Source organism: Genypterus blacodes, unplaced genomic scaffold (assembly GCF_046128005.1).
Source record: "Genypterus blacodes isolate CSIRO-AG114 ecotype Tasmania unplaced genomic scaffold, CSIRO-AGI_Gbla_v1 ptg000105l_1, whole genome shotgun sequence".
NCBI lineage: Eukaryota > Metazoa > Chordata > Actinopteri > Ophidiiformes > Ophidiidae > Genypterus > Genypterus blacodes.
Window position 1 is genome coordinate 415,631 of NW_027466909.1, and position 20,082 is coordinate 435,712.

The window sequence follows — 20,082 nt, forward strand, 5'->3', positions numbered from 1 at the left end:
AAGGAAGCTGCTCTTGGTGTCCGTCAGTCTGTGCACACTTACACAACAGCAGGCAGTGACAGTAATTTGGATGGTGTTTCTCCCCGGTTGGCAGACTTGCTTCAGGTGCAGGGGTTTGTGGGAGGTTTTGTTGTCGCCCCTCTCAATGGTTAGCGGCGTGGCGTTGACGCTGACTTGGACGGAGGCGGGCCAGTTGGTGTTCATCTGCCGGTCTTCGTGGTGGTAACACTTAAACTGCAGTTCCAGGTCTGACCTACAGGGGGGTCATTAGAATCGGAAGAGGTATTAAATTCATGTCTTTGGCGAGAAGGGACGGTCCACAAGAGGGGAGGGGAGTGTGTCTCCTTGTCTTACCTCCACATGAGGGTCTGGTGGACGGAGGGTCGAAGGTGGTACACGTGGTTACTGACAGCTAGGTTGTGCTCCAGGCGGAACGGCTCCAGCACAACTCCATCCCTGACTGGGAACGTCAGCCGGAGCTCCTCGTTGGGATTACCTGGAGGAGGAGAAAAAGACAGGACAGGTCAAGGAAGTGACATCGTACGTAGTCTCAGGGACTCATTTACTGTTTGAGAAACTGACTTGGAGGGGCAGGAAGCGCCGTCATATTTGGTTTCATGTCTGGGGGAAACGGGGGTTTGACGTCCGGGTTTGGCGACAGGTACGGTGGGATGCTGCTCCCCGGGGTCATGGGGGGCGTGGGGTTCCCAGGTACAGGGGAGTGCGGGTAGTTACCGGGCCTAGGGGGCTACAGAGAGGACACAATAATGAGAACATCAGCCACTCATTCACCCATTACACAGACGTACGTGACGATAATTATCCAACATTTATAAACAACAGAAATCAATATTCATAACAATTTTTTAAGTCAAAATGGAGCAATAAGAGCTGTTTATTAAGGCCTAGATTATAATAATGCAGAAATAATGATTAAAAAGAAATGTCATCATGACCAAAACAGTATACAAAATTAGATCAGCTTGATAGAATATTGAATTTAAAAAATGTTGCAGATATTTACTAATGGACTATAGTATTCTTTAAGTTACATGACATAAAACTGTTATATGTAATTGTTAATTGAGATAACGCACCCCGTTGCCTTGGCTGTAGGAGTATCCTCCCCCAGAGAAGTTGGTGCTCTGACCATTGAAGGCCTCTTGCTGTAAAGAGAACAGAGCACAATGGTGACGACACATACTTTCATATTGAGCACAATCCATCACCTTGAATATGAATCAGTGTGGTTGTATGGATGTGTCCTGACCTTGTAGTACTGGCCCATGGGCATGCCGGGTCCGTACTGCGCCTGGCCCTGCTGCCCCGGCATCCTCTGGCCGGGGTAGTTCGGCGAGGGCAACGGCCTGGAGGCGTTGGGCGTGGGGTACTGCCCCTGCTGCGGTGGGAACTGACCGTTAGGCCCGTACTGCTGAGCGCCATAACTCGCCTGCAAGGAAATACATAATACTTAAAACTTAAAGCTTCATGAGCAGCTAGAGTCAGATACTTTGTCTGGCAGGCAAAACCAGAACCAAATCTGTCCTCCATCTGCTGTGCAATGACTGTAAACAATGAGGACGTGTGACAGGAATTCATATCCTGACAGAACTATTTGCACAGTGGGGGTCTACTGGAGATGACGCGCTAAATCTGTCCACTCACCTCCCCAGGGTACGGCCTCTTCATCCCCTGCATGGGCATACCCTGCCGGGGCCCCCCTGGGTAGCCTTGCTGGGGCATCCTTTGGCCGTGTGCTGCAAAAGGCCCCATGCCAGGGGTCCGGGCTTGGTTCATGCCCATGGGAGGCCCACTAATATTGGGGTTGTTCATGGCTGACCCCATGCTGGCTGGGTTCATGCCCCCGGGAGGTCCTCGGGGGCCCGGCTGGTTCATAAATTGGTTATTGTAGGCCTGAGCCGGAGCCATTTGGAACGATGAACACATCTGGAAACGACACAAGGGTTTTAGTGCGTGATTAGTTTTATGCTTGTTGGAGTCTGGTTTGGTGGTTGTTAAATCTGTGACGCCCTGTGTGTGCTCCTACCTGTCCATACTGGTTCATGTCTTTATTCTGGGTCTCCTGCATGGCTGCTACTGTGGCCGTTGCTGTGGCCGTCGCCGTGGCAGCAGCAGCAGCGACGGCAGCAGCTGCAGCAGCTGCGGCGGGCTGAGTGAAGTCACCGGCAGGTCGAGTGTGGGAGGCGATTCCCATACCTCCCGGAGGGGCGTTCGGTCCTGCAGAGTAACTAGAAAACAAGACCATATATTTGAACTATGATGAGAATTAGATTCTCTTATTTTGAAAGGAAATATCTAGACAATCTCTTACCTCCCACTGTATCCCCCAGGACCTCCAGGGTAGCCGGGTCTGCCGTACATGCCCTGCTGCATGTACTGCTGGTTGGAGCCTCCTTTGGTGGGGAATTGTTGCTGCTGACCACTAAACTGGGGCGAGTTGAGTCCTGCCCCGCTGCCAGACATGCCTGACGCCATAGGGTTCCCCCCAGGATTCATAGGGTTATTGCTGCTAGCCATGGGATTCCCCAACACCTGCCAATCAACAAGGTATCACACAGGAAAGTGAAACATCTACTTAGGTTAGAAAATAAAGCACACCAACCTTGAGAGTGAAGCATTTGGCTGAGGGTGTAGGTACAGACTCTTCGTGCGTGGCCTTACCTGACTCTGTGACGTGTTGGTCACACCCCACACTGTTGTCACCACTGACAGTGACCCAGGGGGCTGGTTGGTGTTTTGTTGCCAGGGGACAGAGTCGTAGGGAAAGGATCCATCACTAGAAAGCAGATCCAAACAAACATGTGCCTAATGTCACTCGAAGTTTCAACTGGCCGTGAAAAGAGCCGAGAGAGCCGCAAATCCATCCAAAATCATTTGCCGATGCCTTTGCCAAAATGTTAGGCACTTGGAAATGTTTGGCTTTTGATTTCAGAACGGATTGTATAGCCAAGAAAACTGTTGATGACTGCAGTATGACACACATACACACACACCACACACACAACACACACAGTACACAAAGTACCAGAAAATGAAATATGATAAATGTTTGCTTGGAGTTGCTGAAACGTCTTTGGCTATAGGCAGACTTGGAATGTTATGCATTCAGATCTAAAACAAATATCAGGACAAAATATGACAGCCAGTTAAATATAATAAACAATCTAAATCCTCCCGGGGGGAGGCGGGTGGGCAGCGGAGCGGGAAGGAGCTGCTGTTTTTGGAGAGCGGCTTGTTTTCCCGAGAAAATTTTTGCTCAGAGTTTTAGCTCATGGAATGGATGAAATGTTCAATAAAGGCTCCATATATACTAAGATCCTCAGCAGAGGCAGAGAGGACTGCAGGCAGCCAAGAGAGAGAGAGAGAGAGAGAGAGTCATGAGCACAGAATGTTCTCAAAAACATGACTCCACAGCTCTCATTCCTATCACTTTGTCCCTTGACTCTGAACCACCTCAACTCCTCTGCTACAGAACTCTGGCTGTCCTTCAAACAATGCAAGAAGAAACTTTAACCCTCCACTGCCTCCTGGACTCAGTGTGCATGAATCCTGTCATACTGAGCTCATTCTGTCACTCAAAATAGATGTTTTTTACTTTCTAGGAGAACCTGAACTTTCAATCTTGTGCATTTTAGTCACAAGTCAGCAGTTCAACGCTGCTAAGTTACTGACAACTGCACTGAGCTGAGGTGAGGTCACGAGGAAAGCAACAGTAGGGAGCGAAATCGTGTCTCTGAGGTGGCAGGCCAGTGTGTTTGCTCCCCATGAGCCTCTTCAATGTCCAAATTTTGATTGAACAAAAAATGATATATTGTTGTACACCAATTTTGATTTAGTATCTTTGAATTTTGATTAAATTTTCTATCTTTTTATCAGTTTTCTTCTATTTTCCTGGTGAGGATGGTTTGGTTTCTTCTCTCTCCTGCCATCATGACATGGAAATCTCTAAATTTTTGGGGTTGTCCAGCTGATGGTAGGTGACCCCACTGACCTGTGTGTGACCCACTGACCTGTGTGTGAGGCCGGGCTTCATGCTGTTCATGCTGGGCTGCATGGGTCCTTTGGGCTGCGGTTCGTTCTGTCTGTTCTTCTGATGACGTAGCAGGAGGAGACGACCCAGCTCCTCGCACCACGACGACAGCAGGGCTGCAAGGAAACACACACAGACACACGCACGCACGCCTGTTAGTAACCCCTCGATTTAAAACCTGCACACACACACACACACGCACAGACAAACACTCACACACAGCTCAATCTGGTCCTCCTCTTTAAACATCAGTTTGAAGTGTGTATCTGCTCAGTGTGCACTGTGTGTCCTCCAATGGATTTATTCAACCTGTCAGGGTTCTCAGGGAGTGTGGACACGTTCAGCCTGGAGTTATAGCTCAAGCCTCTAGGGGGCATCCTAACTCAGTAAATCTGTGGTTGTGTTGACGATCTGCTGGGTGGATTTCACAACCGTATCACACCGTCGATACCTGTGGTGTCGTATGCAAACTGAAATCTATCCGCAGTATGAAAGACTTCCAAATTTCTATTCTAGGCAGAGAAAAGCCTGAAATGAAGCCTGAAATGAAGCCTCCACGCTCGCCACGTCCTCTTTCAACTCTCATCCCAGGAAGTGGGGGAATCACTTGTTTCAATAAGGATTAATCACAAAGTTTTTGCTCTTTTCCTTATTGAAATGAAGACGAGGGTTAAAGAGAACAAGAGAAGACATTTGCTCCTTAAAACAATTAAAAGATTCAAAAGTTCATTTATTTCCAATGATAATCGACATATCTAAAGACTTGAATCACCGGGCGTTGGTGCAAACACACACATGACACACTGAGCTGATGCATCTTCACTGCACAAAACTCATCACACCACAAACGGTTTTGTGGTTTGGAGATGTGGAGCTTTGATCTTGAGCGTCTTGAGCAAACCTGATGCCTGACTCAAACACTGCATGACGCCGATATGAATGATTCTGAAAATGCCTGGTGAATTAAACAAGGGTTGATTGAAAAATACTGAACCTTGCATCTAGAGCCTTAAAAGGTCTGAAGCTGAGAATAAACCATTTTAAAGACACATTCAGCAATAAAAGCACCATTTTAACCTGATCTGATACTTCTCTAAAATGCAACTGCACTTTGGCCTGGATTCCTTCTATCAAAGGTTTTATACAAATACAGTTATTATTATAATTCCTGCACATTGATCCTGTTTGTCCGTCCTGTAAAGCTCACAGAGCCTCAGCCACTTGAGACATTTTAAATTATAACCACTGAATTCAGATGAATGCAGTTGATTTGCAAAAATGTGGAAAAAACACCTGATTAAATGTACAAATTCCAGCTCTTGCACCAAAACTAAATACACGGTTGTAAATAAAGCTTAAACCATTTCTTGTGTTGTTATTCGCTCAAATTAAACGCTGTCGGCTCGATTACGATGATCTGCCTTGACGAGTGAGGGTAGAGGAGAGGAAAGGAGACAAGGAGAAAGCAAAGGAGAGGAGAGGAGAGAAGAAAGAAGCTGGACAGCAGTAAGATTTTCCTCTAGAGGGAGGAGAGAAACAAGCCTCCTAGTTAAAGAGGAATTATTCCACCCTGCCATTACAGAGAGCTTATCTCCCTACTAAATCACCACCTCCACACTCAGGGACTGTCTCCTCTACTGGCAACCCACCACTTAGACCTAAAGATCAGCGCCAAGCACAAGTGAAGGAGTGATGGAGAGCGTGTGTGAGTGTGTGAGGGGGGGCGTATCGGAGGGAGAAAGAGCCGTGGTGACTTCATATCAGCGCAGCTTTGACACACTGAAGCTGAGAAGCTGCTAAGGCCAGAAGTCATTCGTAATGGAGTGAAGGTCTCCTTGTATTTACAAAGCTTAGCGAAGCATGCGCGACCTTGTTTTCACCACGCAGTCGCCCGTGTTTAACGCCATCACAGCTGCTATCAGATCATGTGAACCCACAAACTGTGCCTCCATCACTTGGACATTAAACATTTTCACCAATAGCTCCGAAAAATAGCAACGCGTACCACAAGGGGACATTTCTGTAAAATGAGACTATGTATGCTTCATAATCTACTGAAAAAGACTCATAAACCTCATTTTATAATATGTTGACGCGACACAGCTGGGGAGGATGGAGAGATGTTGCAGCTCCATAACACTAAGCAGCAGCTGATACGTTACAAATCCAGTAACTAGGTCTATCTGGGTTCATCTCACTCGTCATGCAAATTACAACTCCAAGCCGAGATGTAAAAAAGCAGCTGGAAATATTCTCAAAATCACACTGCTACTCTTTACAACGTACACTATAACAAAGTAAGCCTGCGTCTCTGGGTGGCAACAGACTTCAATGACATTTAAGCCTTAGTGGCTCAGTCTGAAGCTGTTGGTGCTTTATTGGATTCTCTGCAATGGGCTTTGACAGAGGGACCTCTTCCTAACAGCTGCTCTGCTGTCCACTACCAGCACACCGGGCAGAGCCTAAGCTGATTTTGCAGCAAGCGCTCCTGAAGCCGTTCACCGCAGTTCAGTTTCTTAGAAGCTGTGGCTTTTAATTGAGTAATGCCTGGAGACATATGGACTCTGCTCATCCCGGCTGTGTTTAAAGCTGCATGGCTGCGATCAAAAGCCTCGGCTCCTTCTCACCTCGGGCCCAGCCCCTGTGGGAGCAGAAGGCAGGGAGAGGAAGCCCTGGTAACCGGCTGCAAGGCCCATTAACTAATGACAGAGTGTGTGTACGAGTCCTCTTTTACAAGGAAACCCTGATGCTAATTACTGTGAACCCTGACAGTGTTGTGTGTGTTTGTGTGAAAGAATCTGCATGTGGCAAAAGCTGTATGCTATCGAACATCATCAACCAGCTAAACCATGACAAAATGCTTAGGAACTGATTCGAGGACTGTTTAAATGTGTGTGTGTGTGTGTGGGTGTATGCGTCATGTACATGCCATGAAGTGACCGAGACACACTCTCCCATCTATGAACTAAACTGCAATATTAACCTTTTGACCTGGCCCCAGAGGGATTTGTTTTTCCTGTATTATTTCATATTATATTCACTTTAAGATGTAAACAAACCTGCTCCATGACAGTCTTGCGTAAGTCTGCGCCTGATCTTAGCCCTTTTCCCTTCTCAGCTTCTATCTTGACATGTCAATATTACAAGATGGGATACAAGATTTCATCATTTTCCAAAACATTCCAGGCCAGGAAAACACATTTTCAAATTCCACAACTTTTTCCAGGATTTTCATGACCATAGACACCCTGCACATACATCCTCACACACGTTAGTCATGCCAAATTGTGAGTCCTTGATGTCTGCCAGTGTCTGCGTTTATCTCTAAGCTTCATTTTTCATACAGTGTGTATTCATTTTCTGCACAAGCCAGACGAGTCACACCAAGCTTTGATGAAGACATCTTACACTGTTCATGCAGCTCTACTTTTGGTGACGACAACACAGACAAAAGAAAAAATACTACACGAAAAAAAATACATCGTCTCTGAGCATGAACACTGCAGCACTGCACATAGAAGCCTGCTGAGATGATGTGTGGGATGATTTAAAATAAGATGCGATTTACAAGAGATATCATAGGAGGAGGTCTGGAAAACATTGGCAGGTAGATCTGTGCTGAGTGGGTACAAAATATGCAAAATAAGGATATGAAGGAGATATAAAATCCTGTGAAGTAAAAAAAAAAGTCATGCTGTTTTCAGAAGTGTAATGGATGCCACTGAAGCAGTCAATGATATCCCCCATCCTACCCTCTCTCGCGTCTGCCAACTTCTGCTAAAAAGAAGGGCGTGTCAAATGGGCTTTAGTCTCGACAGCTTGGAGGCAAAACAAGTCAAACATGCCTCAGAGAGACGCGCAGAACCAAAACTGGGCCGACGAGTACTCGCAGATACTCCTATACGGTCTACAAAAAGCTTTTTGTGTGCTGTACGTTAGGCTCGCAGCAAATCACAGCACAGTTTGGGATCTTTGTGATGATAGCTTGATACTATCGCAATTCACGTTGGGAAAACTGCCATTTTGTGTCCTGCGGTTGTTAGATGTATTCAGACCATCTTTATAGTTGCGCTGTTGCTCTTAATCACCCCTAGGTGTCCAAAAAACATCAGGAGATGTTTGTGTTTGTGTCGCAGTGTAGCAGTCTGTAAACGAGTTCTAGTTCCAGGTTATAGAGGGACTTCAGAGTAAGCATGTGGGACAAACATGACCTCTGCGATGCGAAAGTTAGCGTTGTGATCGCTCATGCTGCAAGCCTTATGTATGTATGCCGTATAAATACTTAAAGCTTAAAGGGCTTATATACAGTTAACTTTCTTTGATAATTTGGCTCATTTGCATAAAAAAACCTAATGGCAAATTTGGAAACTGCGACCTCTGGCACTGTGCCAAGACGTCTGCAGAAAGAGGGGGGAGAGGATGGATGGATGGATGGATGGATGAATGGATGCTAGACAGATGGAGGGAGTGGGCGGATCCTCTCCTCCCCAAGATGTGCGTGGGTCACAAGCCAAGAGATGCTGCAGCCCGAGAGGGGAGGGGGGGAAGGGGAGGGGAGGGGAGGGAGGTTAGGTAGCTCTACCTGAGTCACTCTGACATCTCCTGCAGGTGCTGGTTTCTGTGGGGTTCAAATTACACATTTTAATCGGGGGAGGGGAGGAAAAGTGATAAGAATCAGCATGAACACCAAACATAATGCAGTATCACAGCTCGATCCGACTGGAGACACACAACACTACAACACTACTGCGGCCTCGGCGTTATTTCAGGTTTGCTTTAGTCCGACTGCTGCCGGCTTGATAATGACGTCTCTGGGCGAAGTATTTATAGGTGCTTTTATGTGTCATTGGTGACTCAGACGCTCTCTGCTCGTCTTGCTGGCATTGAGTCAGTCAGTGCTTAAAGCTGACAGGGTCCATTTGTCAAATTAAAGCACAAATCCTCAGGCACACTTACGCCCTGAAATTCATCCTCAAGTCAACACCCAAATAGAGAAATACTGGTGGTGCAACTCATGGCTGGTTGGATTGATTTGACCAAACCTAAAGGTGGGTCACAGCCCAGGGAACAAAGCGGTAAATGCTTGCATGACTCGAGATGACATTTCTTAAGTTTGGTTGGCTTTGGTGTTTTGGTCTTTTGTCTGTTTCAAAGGTTTCACAGCAATTTCAGCTGAGAAAAAAAGGCATATTTATCCCGTGATGGACCGTCAATGACAGCAGTTTCCGCTTGGGCAGGGGGAACATGAATGGAGTTCTTTGACAGAACAAGTAGGGCAGAAACATGCAACAACCACTCATGTGTAGCTGAGATGATGCTGATTCAGCAGCATGCAAACGTCTTTAGAGAATCCGGAAAAATATTGTTTATTTACTAACATAGTCTTTGCTTTCTCTTGAGAGAGGTTTACCACGTGATACCTCCATGACTTGTGATGTCATCTCCCGCCTATTTTCACCGTGGCCTCCAAGGTCCTGCTGTTTCGCACGCAGGCGCCCAGAACGACCAGCAAGAGTTGCCAGGTTGTAGCACCAAGGAAGAGATCCCCAAACACAAGCGATTTCACCCGTACGAATGCAGAACTGAGCCGGAAGTAGACTGCTACTATTACTGTGAAGCAGTTGGGAGGCGGCATGCACTCTAGTTTGTTACCTTTTAAACTAATCTACTTATATTTCAGGCTAGTTAAGGAGAGCAATGGCTGTCACGAATTACAGCAAAGGTGCAAGCAAATCTTCACTTTTGTAAAGCTACCACCAGCAAAGGTTTGGACTTTTCCAGCTTACGCCAGAACTGTAGTGTTACTTTGTTACGACACAAGTGATGACATTGAGATTTGACCTACATCCTGCAGTGAAATTGAGTGGCAGGTGTTTCTGCGAGTCTGCACACGACAAAGCCTGCAGTCAGGAACACTGATGATCGTAACATTGCACTAATAATAGATGACCTGCAGTCATCACACATACAGTACACACACACATCCACGCATCATCATCATCATCATCCCTCAAATACACAGAAGCACACGTAGACAGAAAGCGGGAAAACGCTGCGTTAAAGTGTGGTTACTGAGGAACGTGTTATCGAGTAAACAAACAGCGATGGCGCTTGTGTGTTGAGAACCTCACACAGCGAGGAAGAACATCAGAGGGCGCCAAGCTGTGCTCTTATCAGGCACGCACAGCTCCCCGCCACTGGAGGGGAACTGGTGAATATCACACACCTAATTATAAGCAGACACGCTACTTTCCTCTGCTCCCACAATACGTCTTTCATCTTGCGCTGTTGTTCCTTCAATGAAACCATTAGGGTGAAGAACACAATCGAGGAGATTTCCCGGGGCTGCCGTTTTATAATACGACAACATGATTAAAAAGTGATGAAATTCCAGCAGTGCGTCTGTTACAGGTATGGGAGGAGTCATAGAGGAGGAGATGTGGGGAGAAAAACCTGGACTGGAGCTATGATTAGTTATGGATGTAATTAACCAACTCAATATGGGTTTAATCACCTTTCTAGGTCAAAAATCTTAATTATTGCAACAAACAGAAAATACAAGAAAATTGATGATATAGAGGACTTCCAGGTTCCTTCAACATAATTGTTAATCCAGCAAACTCTCTGTTGTAGCCTCTCACATCAAAGTATGCAGAAGCTTCTGACTGCTGATTTATCAACAACAACACACTTGAGTGTCTGAACCAAAACACGCTCGCTCTCTCTTCAAAGAAACAAAAGCACAGAACACTCAGAGGTATCTTCTTGTGCAGAAATATGTTGATGTGCCTTCATCCAACAATCGTCCATGTGAGAAATGTTTGTCTACATTTATTACTGAGGGTCTCATGAAGAAAAACGAAACAATGTATCGTATAAGATGCTGAGTGCCAGAATCAGCTCAGTCGAGCTAGAATAGTCATAATTTTCCCTGCAGGTTAAGAGGTTAAGAGGTTAAGAGGCCTATTAGTCATCTGCGAGGAGTATGCTTGAGCATGGTGCTGCTGCTTCCTACACTTCCTGAGATGAAACGCATATGCCCGAGGCACAGAGAGCTCAGAGATGGTTCCTGAATGTGCCTCGTCACACGGCCACTTGCTTTCAAGGGACGAGAAGGGACGAGAGCGTGTCGGTGAGTCACTGAGGGTCCGAACGAAGAAGAAACGTGGGCTGCTCACATTCAGCTCCAAATGTCATGAATGAATCACTAAGCAGCCTGATGAGAGAGGAGTGCAGTCATAGCGGGTCACTGGGGGGGTGTAGGGAGGAAGTGACACATACACACACACACGCACACACACACACACGCACACACACACGCACACACACACACACACACACACACTACCGACAGCCAGAGAGAAAAGAGGAAGCCTGGGGGGCTGGGAGTGTGTCTGTGTCTGTGTGTGTGTGTGTGTGTGGGCGCAGGAGGTTTCGGCGGTTTGTACCCTGCTCAGGCTAACAGGAAGTGCTGCAGCTCCACACACACTTCAGAGGAAGCCATGCTGTCATGTTTTTACATCAATCTGCCACAGAGAGTGTGTAATATCGCCTGAATTGGTGTCAGTCATTAAAACTTCCATTATAGTCCAAGTAAGGTGATAAACTGTTTCAAACTTGAGGTTTACAGGCCTCAATGGGAACGAAAATGGACATGAATCAAAGTAAGCGTACAGTGAGTGACAGGCTTAGATGATATAGATGAACATTGTAATCGTGCTCCTTATTCTCTGATGACGCTAAGTGTGCTGCGAATTTGGAATCCTTTAATGTGTAGCTCTTCCTCATACTTTGCCTTAATTACAGTACAGATAATACTGATTGGAGTAAGGCGTGCACGTAAACGTTCGGCGCATTAAGGTGGAACGCTGTGACGTGACGCACGTACACTGCAGGAATGTTCTCAGGCCCCATTTTTAGCTCCTACTCCAGCACAGGCAGGTAATCTCCAACGGCTCAGGGACTAATAGAAAGGACGGCTCTGATTGGTCGGACACAAGCTTTCCCTGCCCACTCTGTGGCCCAGGTCCTACAAATTCTGTATGATGTCATCAAACTTTGTCTATGAGTTTGAACTTTTTTGTAGACAAACTCACAGTAAACTTCCAAAACTGCAAAAGTCCAAAGTCTTATTGTTAGAAGAAGAAATCTTTTCCTCACAAACACACACACACACACACACTGAGAATGACCCAATGGCAGAGCAGCATGTAGGTCAAGTTGTGGTCAGCTGATCCCTCCTGATCCTGTCATGTGTCGGCTCAGTCAGACTGCAGTGGTCCAGCAGAGCTAACACACCCGTGTGTGTCCATCATGGCTGCATGTACAGAGACCATGGACCCAACAGTGTGACAGCGTGGGTGCAACTGATATTTCTGCATCAGGGCCGTAATCTGACCCCGGACAAACCGACGCGCTTCCAATTACAGCGAATCTAATTGCATCTTCTAACGCCTAAACACACCTAAATCAACTCCTGCTTTGGCCTCTATTAACCCCTGATGCCCCATCTTTTAATTTGCACACATGCATACACACTCACTCGCCTCGTGGAGTAAATAGTTTTGTGCAAAGATACACACACGCTAACAACGCACACACACACACACACACACACCTGCACTTACCCAGAGCCAAGTTAAGTCCCTGCACATCTCATCTGATTCTCCTCATTGTGCAGAGAAAAGACTCAAGTGTCACAATCGCTCCGGTTCCCTGCAGAGGCCGGTGGCAACTCTTCAAGCTTCTGCTGCTCCTGTCTGCACCTTATCACTCTCACTCCCTCCACATATCCCTTTACTCTGCTCACTCTTTCTTTCTTTCTTACTTCTCCCTCCTCCTCCTCCTGCTACTCTTCTTCTTTCTCTCTTCTCTTGCTCTCTGATCCTTCTCCTTCCCCTGTCCAGTGTCTGCACAATGCACATCAATTATTCAGAGGCAGTCTCCCGGTTTCTCCGGCTTATCCAATCAGAGCGGCGCGCTGCGCTAATGGGCTCCTGCTGTACCTGCTACCGGCTCCAACGCACTCTGGAGACGGCGGGGAGGGGGAGGAGGAGGAGGAGGAGGGAGAGAGAGGAAGAGAGAGAAATAGACGGAGGGAACAGAAGAGGCAGCTGAGGAGGAGGGAGGATGAGAAAGAGAGATAAAGGCACCGAGCTGATGCAGACAAACAGTGGCAGAGATAGAGAAGACAAGAAATTCCTGTACTTCTCACCTCTGATGTGACGTGTTGTTATCGATGTGTTCAATTGCCTGTTCCTCACACACTTACACAACACACAACACACACACACGCAGGCATGCACTTACAATCCGGCAATGTGGCCACTGATCTGTCAGAAAGGGCAAAACAAAGACGAGAGGAGGCAAAAAAATGTTGCAAGCTCAGATTGCAAACTAGCAAAAGTGGGTGGAGCTTGTTCTACGAGGCAATGCATGAGGGAGAGAGAGGAAGAGAGAGAGAGAGAGAGAGAGAGTGTATGAGAGAGAGAGGGGTGTGCATGTAGTGAGTCATTAGTGTCATCAAAGACGGGATTTCCTGCCCGCTGGACGATCTCAACCTGACAACATTTATGTCTCAGTCAGAGGCCTGTTTGTAAATCTAACAAACAAAACACGTCAGACAGCAGTGGAGGGATCTGAGTGTGTGTGTCTGTGTGTGTTTGTGTGTGTGCCACCGGATCAAAGGGGGAGAGGCACAGCGTGGGTGAATCTCATCAGAGTTTACACACTGACTTCATCTTCTCTGCTGCTGCTCTTAAAGCGACAACACAGCCATTTCACTTAACGCCAGGTCCTTCAGGTCCTTTACATCCAAACTCCATCACTGAGGTGTTTTTGTTGTAGCATCCTGGAGATGTACTGCATTCATTTATCAGATAAGGCACCTGGGAGTTACTGTAGGACAGGTTCAGGGGTCAAAGGTCAAAGGAAAACAGTTTCTGAGGCAACGGTGAGCGTTTCTTTTCTTTTGTGAAGCTTTCATGTGACGGATGGACTCAGTCAACGAGCGTTCCAACAAATATCCCGTGCCGACTTGAAACACACGCACACACACGCAACACACACACAAGGGAGGCATTGTTGGGACCGAAATAGAACTTTAGAAAAGGGTGTGTCCGGGCCCTCGGGGGACAACAGGCGTGGGGGGGGGGGGGGGGAAGACAAGAGGCGCGGGTGCCAGATAAGTCACCCCCCCCTCTTCCGAACAAAAGGAGGATTTAAATCATTTGCTCATCAGGTTTTGACGAGTACAAAGTGGCGTTGTGTTCAGGGTGCAAACTGCTGCCGTACGAACAAATTGCATTTACTTTCACTTGTGTAAACCGAACCAATTAAGAGCGACGTGATGGAGAGGCTCGATCGTCCAGACGCCGGAGAGAATACCACCGACTAACTAATAAGCGTCTCCCGGCGAGCTTTACCCCCGGAAAGTTAAAGAGAAGTTTGAAAGGTTTTGCAGAGGGGTTTCATCATCTCAGGCGGAGCTGCTGGAGAGTGTCAGAGGAAGAGGCCCGCCGGCTAAAAATAAAACCTGGATCCTGTTAATAATTCAGCGTGCTGCTCTTACTCAGCAGTAATTAAATATAAAAGTCTGTAAGGTTGATTGGGTCAGTAACAAAGGAGGCTTACATGCATACCTTCCTCCGGCTCACACACACACACGGAGCAATGTGAGGGGAGGGGAAAAGAAGGGCGGGGAGGAAGACGTCAGGGTGAGAAAATCAATCAAGACGGAGTAATTTGAGATGGATAAGTGGAGGACTTGTCAGGCTGTCGGAGAGAGAGAAGGCCTGTGTGAACCCCAGAGACAGGAAACAGACCCGGCGCACACACACACACACCCGGCCGAGTCCAACATGGGACAGTCCACTTATGGTCTGCATGGTCCTTCTTTCTGTCCGATTGCAGACTAATAGCTGTTACAGGTTGCTGTGTGAGCTTTTGTGTGTGTGCGTGTGTGTGTGTGTGTGTGTGTTCTGTCAGAGGACACAGGGTTACTTGCAGCCGCGCCCTGGAAGTTATCTGTCATCACTGACAGCAGATCGGTTGCTTTCCTGACGTTAAACGGCAGATTGCACGCTATGTTGATTTACTGAGCGCAGCATTCCCCGGATCTGCCAGGACATTCTTTCACATCAGAGGCGAAGGGTGGAGTGTGTGTGCGCACATGTGTGTGAGATTTACCTCTCCAGGATTAAATAATCATTACCAGAGTTTACTTCTATATCTTCCCCATGTCGACACGAACGAGTGAATTGTTGTTTCTATAACGAGCAGCAACAAGAAGGAACACGCGTCGTCTCCAGGGACGGAGGGATCCATGGAAACACGGCAGTCACTCCAACAGTAACACACTTTACTCCCGAGGATGACGAGGCATGTTGAAAATATAAATCTTACACATGCAAAACAAAGTGATTCATGCTTTATAATGACTTTAATATGAGAATCCTTGAGTTATTTGTTATGTGTTTGTTCGCTTCTCCTCCACCGTCACGCTTCCAGTTCAGTCTGCTAACGTGTTTGTTGACGTACTTTAACTGCATAAACTTAAGGAATTTGTTGCATTATGTCATCTCAGCTCAGCCAATTACAAACCCGAGCTTCTCAGTGAGCAGCGGCCGGCGTGGTGGTCAACCAGAAATCACTGAAGCAGCTGAAGCGGGCTGCAGGAGCTCTCCTCGTGTGTGTAGGTGGGTGAAGTGCAAACTCAGAAACAGCCTGCAGGCATGAACGAGCCTGTCTGTCTCTACCGTGTGCCCTGTCTCTCTAGCGACAGACGCTGGGATCGGCTGCAACACAAACAGCGGTTGGGTTGCTTCATTCAAACGCTATTCTGCTAATTGTGATGCTCGCAAACTCAAAATGGGAAGAGGAACAAAGTGAAGCGGTGACAGACAGGCAGGGTGACAGACAGGCAGGGTGACTGACACAAACCAGTCAAACCGTCCACAGACTACATGAACGATGTGATTTATTGTCGTCTGAAGCTGACAGCAGCCAAACATCATGCTTGTGTCTTTGTAATGAAGCAGACTGGTGTGTGTTTAATACAGCTCTCAGAGGTCTACACACACACACACACACACACACACACTTCAGATCATTAGATATAACACATTAAAGGCTTATAACACCTAGATTAGCAATTATATCTAACAACTACAGCCCAGGTTTTGAAGTTGTGTCAGGGTTGTCCCCTCTAAACGTTCCCTGTAGGTGTGTTTCATGTCGTTCATGTCGACTTCTGCTTGTCAACTTTGTCAGGTTACGTGCTACCAGTTTTCACGTGGGCTGTGAAGCTCTGTTTCCGTGTGAAGACCACGTGATCGTCGGCTGGAGCTTGTGGAGGTTCAGGTCGTGCCGTGTGTGTGTGTGTGTGTGTCTACGTGTCACTGCGTAAAGAAAAGACCGCCATAATTGCTTTATCAATTTCTTCTTCTGAGCTCTAAAAGAAAGCGTCAGTGTGATTGATCAGCACTTTGAGGAGTCTGGCTCTTCCCCGGAGGATCCTGCAGAGAGCATCCCAGACTCCCTGCCCTCGTCTGGGCTCTCAGGTGTCAGACGCGCAGCCCTCTGTCGCCATGCCGGCTGTCAGACCATTGTGCTGGAGCTGCACAATTTTACACACACACACACACACACACATACAGTACACACAGTTGAAACATGGCCACACAGACGGCCACATTCACCTCTGCGTTTTAAAGCCCCATTAGTGGTTCCAATGAGCCCATTTTTGGAGACAGCTTTAAATGATGAACAATCGCTATAAAAAGAGGAAAAAACACTGATTAAAGGGACTTCCAGGTTCCAGGTCTTTCCCCTGAGTGGCGTTGTAGCACCAGGCAAGAGGAAGTGGGAGGAGCCGGGACAACTTCACGAATAACGGTTGAATATGCACACACTTTGACGTGAACGCACAAAAGACCTCAAGCAAACTTTTTCTGGTGACAAATCTGAGTTGTTTTTGTTTCACTTTTCCTTTCAGTCTCAGTTGTTGCCTGCTAAATCAAGACAAACGACGGTTCATGGTGAACGCTCCAGATTTATAACTGCAGGTCTCCGGGACAAAAACAGAGCTCCGTACCGGCGCCTAGAGTGGCAGAATAAGAACAGCACAACAGGAAATGTGCGGACGATGTGAAAGTAGCATTCTTCCCTACGGGGCTAAAGGGTAAATCAGCATCCTGTGTCCTCTGTCGCCTCCCCCCCGTCTCCTCGCTCAGACAGACGTCCTTGTAAGCGAGGTAAAGACTGACGCTCAGTGAGTAAGATTTGCCCTGAGTCACATCTGCCTCCCACCCCTGACGGCCCGCCTGCCCGCCCGCCCTGATGACTGACCGCATCATATCTCCCATCCCTGCCTCCACATAATTACACTACAGCTCCCATTTGTCGGCGGTGCGTAAACAGCCCTTCCAGAAACACAGCGCTGTCTTCTATTAGATCCCAGAACCATCAGCAGCCCTGCAGATGATTCTGACTGTCAGTGGGCCTAGACAGCCAGGCCGAGCCATGCCTGGACAACAATCACATTATCCCAACACAGGAACACAGACGGAGAGAGAGAAATACAGCAATCAATATGGAACACTGACGTCTGTCTGCCCACTTAAGTTCCTCCCAACAAGATGCTTCCCACCACAACTGAAAGAGGATATTCAGTTCATATCAGGACCTTGTGAACACGAAAGAGCAGAAACAGATACATTTGTACTTCTGCGCTGGTGCGTGTACGGTTGCGACACACTGCAGCACGTATGAGGAGTTATGAGATACCGTTTCGGAGCTTTACTGTCATTTCTGTCGCAGCGCTTCCTGTTATGGAAACAGCGACATGTTCACCTTGTCAGAGAGACGGACGGACAGTTACATCAGAAATATTTGACTTGTGAAAGCGCTGGCGAATACGTTTGCTGTGTTCTGACTGGCTGGCTATGGCTTTGTCAGGTTTCTGTCAGACAGAGCGAGCGGTCCAACACGCATTAGTGACACCTCTCAGGCCGCCCATCCATCTCTCTCATTCTCTGTGTCTCTCTCTCTCTCACTGTCTGTGTCTCTCACTCTCTCTGTCTCTCTCGCTCTCTCTCTGCCCTCCAGCCTGTGCATGTTTCACTTTGACAAATGCACAAAAAGAGGCTTCTCCTGCAGGATTGTAGGAGGTGGAGGGAAGGTATGGATCGGGGGGGAAATTGGATTTGATAGGTAAAAGTCTGAGGATAGCATTACTGCCCTCTCTCTCTCTCTCTCTCTCTTTCTCTCTCTCCCTATGTGCGTGAGTGCATGTGTGTGGGTGTGTGCACAGTTGTGTAAATGTGTGTGGAAAGACTTTTTTTTCTGTGAGGCTACCACCCAGACAGCTCATCTCAATAGCACATTAATGTTTAATGAAACTAAAAATATCTGACATTCTAATGCTCTACAGGCGCTGCTGTGATGTCTGTGGTCCCAACTATTTGTACAAATGACACAATTGCCAAACCGCAAATTGTTATTGTTGTAATTGTCCAAGGTATTCATGCTGAAAGGAACTAAATTTGCAAAGTCAGGGAGTCTGATAATAGGATTCTGCATTTCTGCCCGCAAAACATCTTGCTACTTCCTGTTAAGTGCTCGGGGTTACACTGTGCAGTCAAACGGCAAACAATGGATCGTGACTTCGAGCCAATATGATGATTTGTTTAAGCGGTTTGTTCTCGTTCACGTGAGGAAAAGTGAATGATGACAGCATGAAGAACAATGCCATTACACGTCATCCACGGCAGCAGATGGGAGGAGATGTGTTCATGCAGCGGCGGGCGTGTGGGGTGAGACGGGCGGGGCGGCTCTTACCTGCAGACTTGGGCGTGAATTTGTCCCTGTTGGCGGCACAAACAGCCAGCAGCCTGTAGCCCAGGTCCAAGTCGTAGCCCTGCTGAGCTGCCACGCGACTCACCACCTGAAGAAGACACCGAAGGATCATCAGCATGGCAGGTTTGAGGCGCTGCTCGCTCTTCATTAAGCACAGACCTCAATTCCACTCTGATTAAGGTAATCATTTCTCTTTCTAGACTACATGTTAACACCATAATTAGAAAGATTAGTGTCTCGGACGTGTCCAAGACCTGATTGACCTGATTGACCAAGATTTCACCTACAAGTACCACAGGTGGTACACACACCATAGATTGAGAAACAATGATTAAAGGACAATTAAGGAAGTTGTGACTCATGTTGGTCCCTATTTATACTATTTGCTTTAACATGTGACAGTTTACACACTAACTGAGACGTTTAATGATCGACAGCAACACACACACGTCCTCACAGGGCAGTGAAGCTCAAACAGGCTTATGAGGGTGAAGCACTCTTAATCTACGTGAGCCTCTGTGGGCGTCGACCTGTCTGATGCCAACGTGAAGTAACTGACGGTCAAAATGGCCGCTTGTGTGTGTGTGTGTGTGTGTGTGTGTGTGTGTGTGTCCACGTCTCCCTGACACCTTCTGACAGATTAAATGTGATTCACTGCAACAGAAGTATGATGATCTCTTGATTAAATTCATCGAAATAAACTCTATATAACGCCGCTGCTCTACATATTGTACCGTGCGGCGCTCAGGCAGCCATACCGGCCGTGACAGGCTGCTTTATGATCGGCGCCGGCTCAGTAAAAGGCACCCAGCTGACCTTGTTAATGGTAATGTGTGTTTTGAGGTCAGGGGGAGCAGAAGAGTTGTCATCTGTTACGCAGATAAAAGCAAAGGGGTTTCCCTTTTAATAATGATTTACCCCTGAGCCTCCTGAGTCCTGTTTACTGTCACTCAGCGTCGCTTTTATCGTTACATTAGCGTCTCCCCGGCCTCCTGCTTCATGTCCTGCAAGTGTTCAGCCTCTTTTTGAAGTCCTTAACACAAAGGAATGATGGAAACCTCACAGCCGGCGCCTGCTCCGTCTCCAAACTGACGGGAAAGGGAGGGTTTTTAACCTTCGCCAACGCGGAGGAACACAGTATGAAGAGGTCATTAGCAAAGGATAAAGTAAGAAAA

At 47.3% G+C, this 20,082-nt stretch overlaps 1 protein-coding gene across 5 annotated transcripts in view; it reads right to left on the minus strand.

Moving 5' to 3' along the window:
- zmiz1a (zinc finger, MIZ-type containing 1a) overlaps window positions 1-20,082 on the minus strand; it is a 97,840-nt gene that overhangs the window by 5,338 nt on the left and 72,420 nt on the right. For 2 of the 5 annotated variants that reach the window (XM_076160317.1, XM_076160318.1), the window contains 11 exons: window positions 18,890-18,995; window positions 4,032-4,167; window positions 2,683-2,797; window positions 2,333-2,553; window positions 2,048-2,249; window positions 1,666-1,947; window positions 1,271-1,450; window positions 1,098-1,166; window positions 583-748; window positions 355-496; window positions 43-253 (listed from right to left, as the gene is read on the minus strand). In XM_076160317.1, coding sequence (XP_076016432.1) covers window positions 43-253; window positions 355-496; window positions 583-748; window positions 1,098-1,166; window positions 1,271-1,450; window positions 1,666-1,947; window positions 2,048-2,249; window positions 2,333-2,553; window positions 2,683-2,797; window positions 4,032-4,167; window positions 18,890-18,995 — 1,830 coding nt within the window. The other 3 variants (XM_076160322.1, XM_076160319.1, XM_076160320.1) reach the window with 3 other exon arrangements.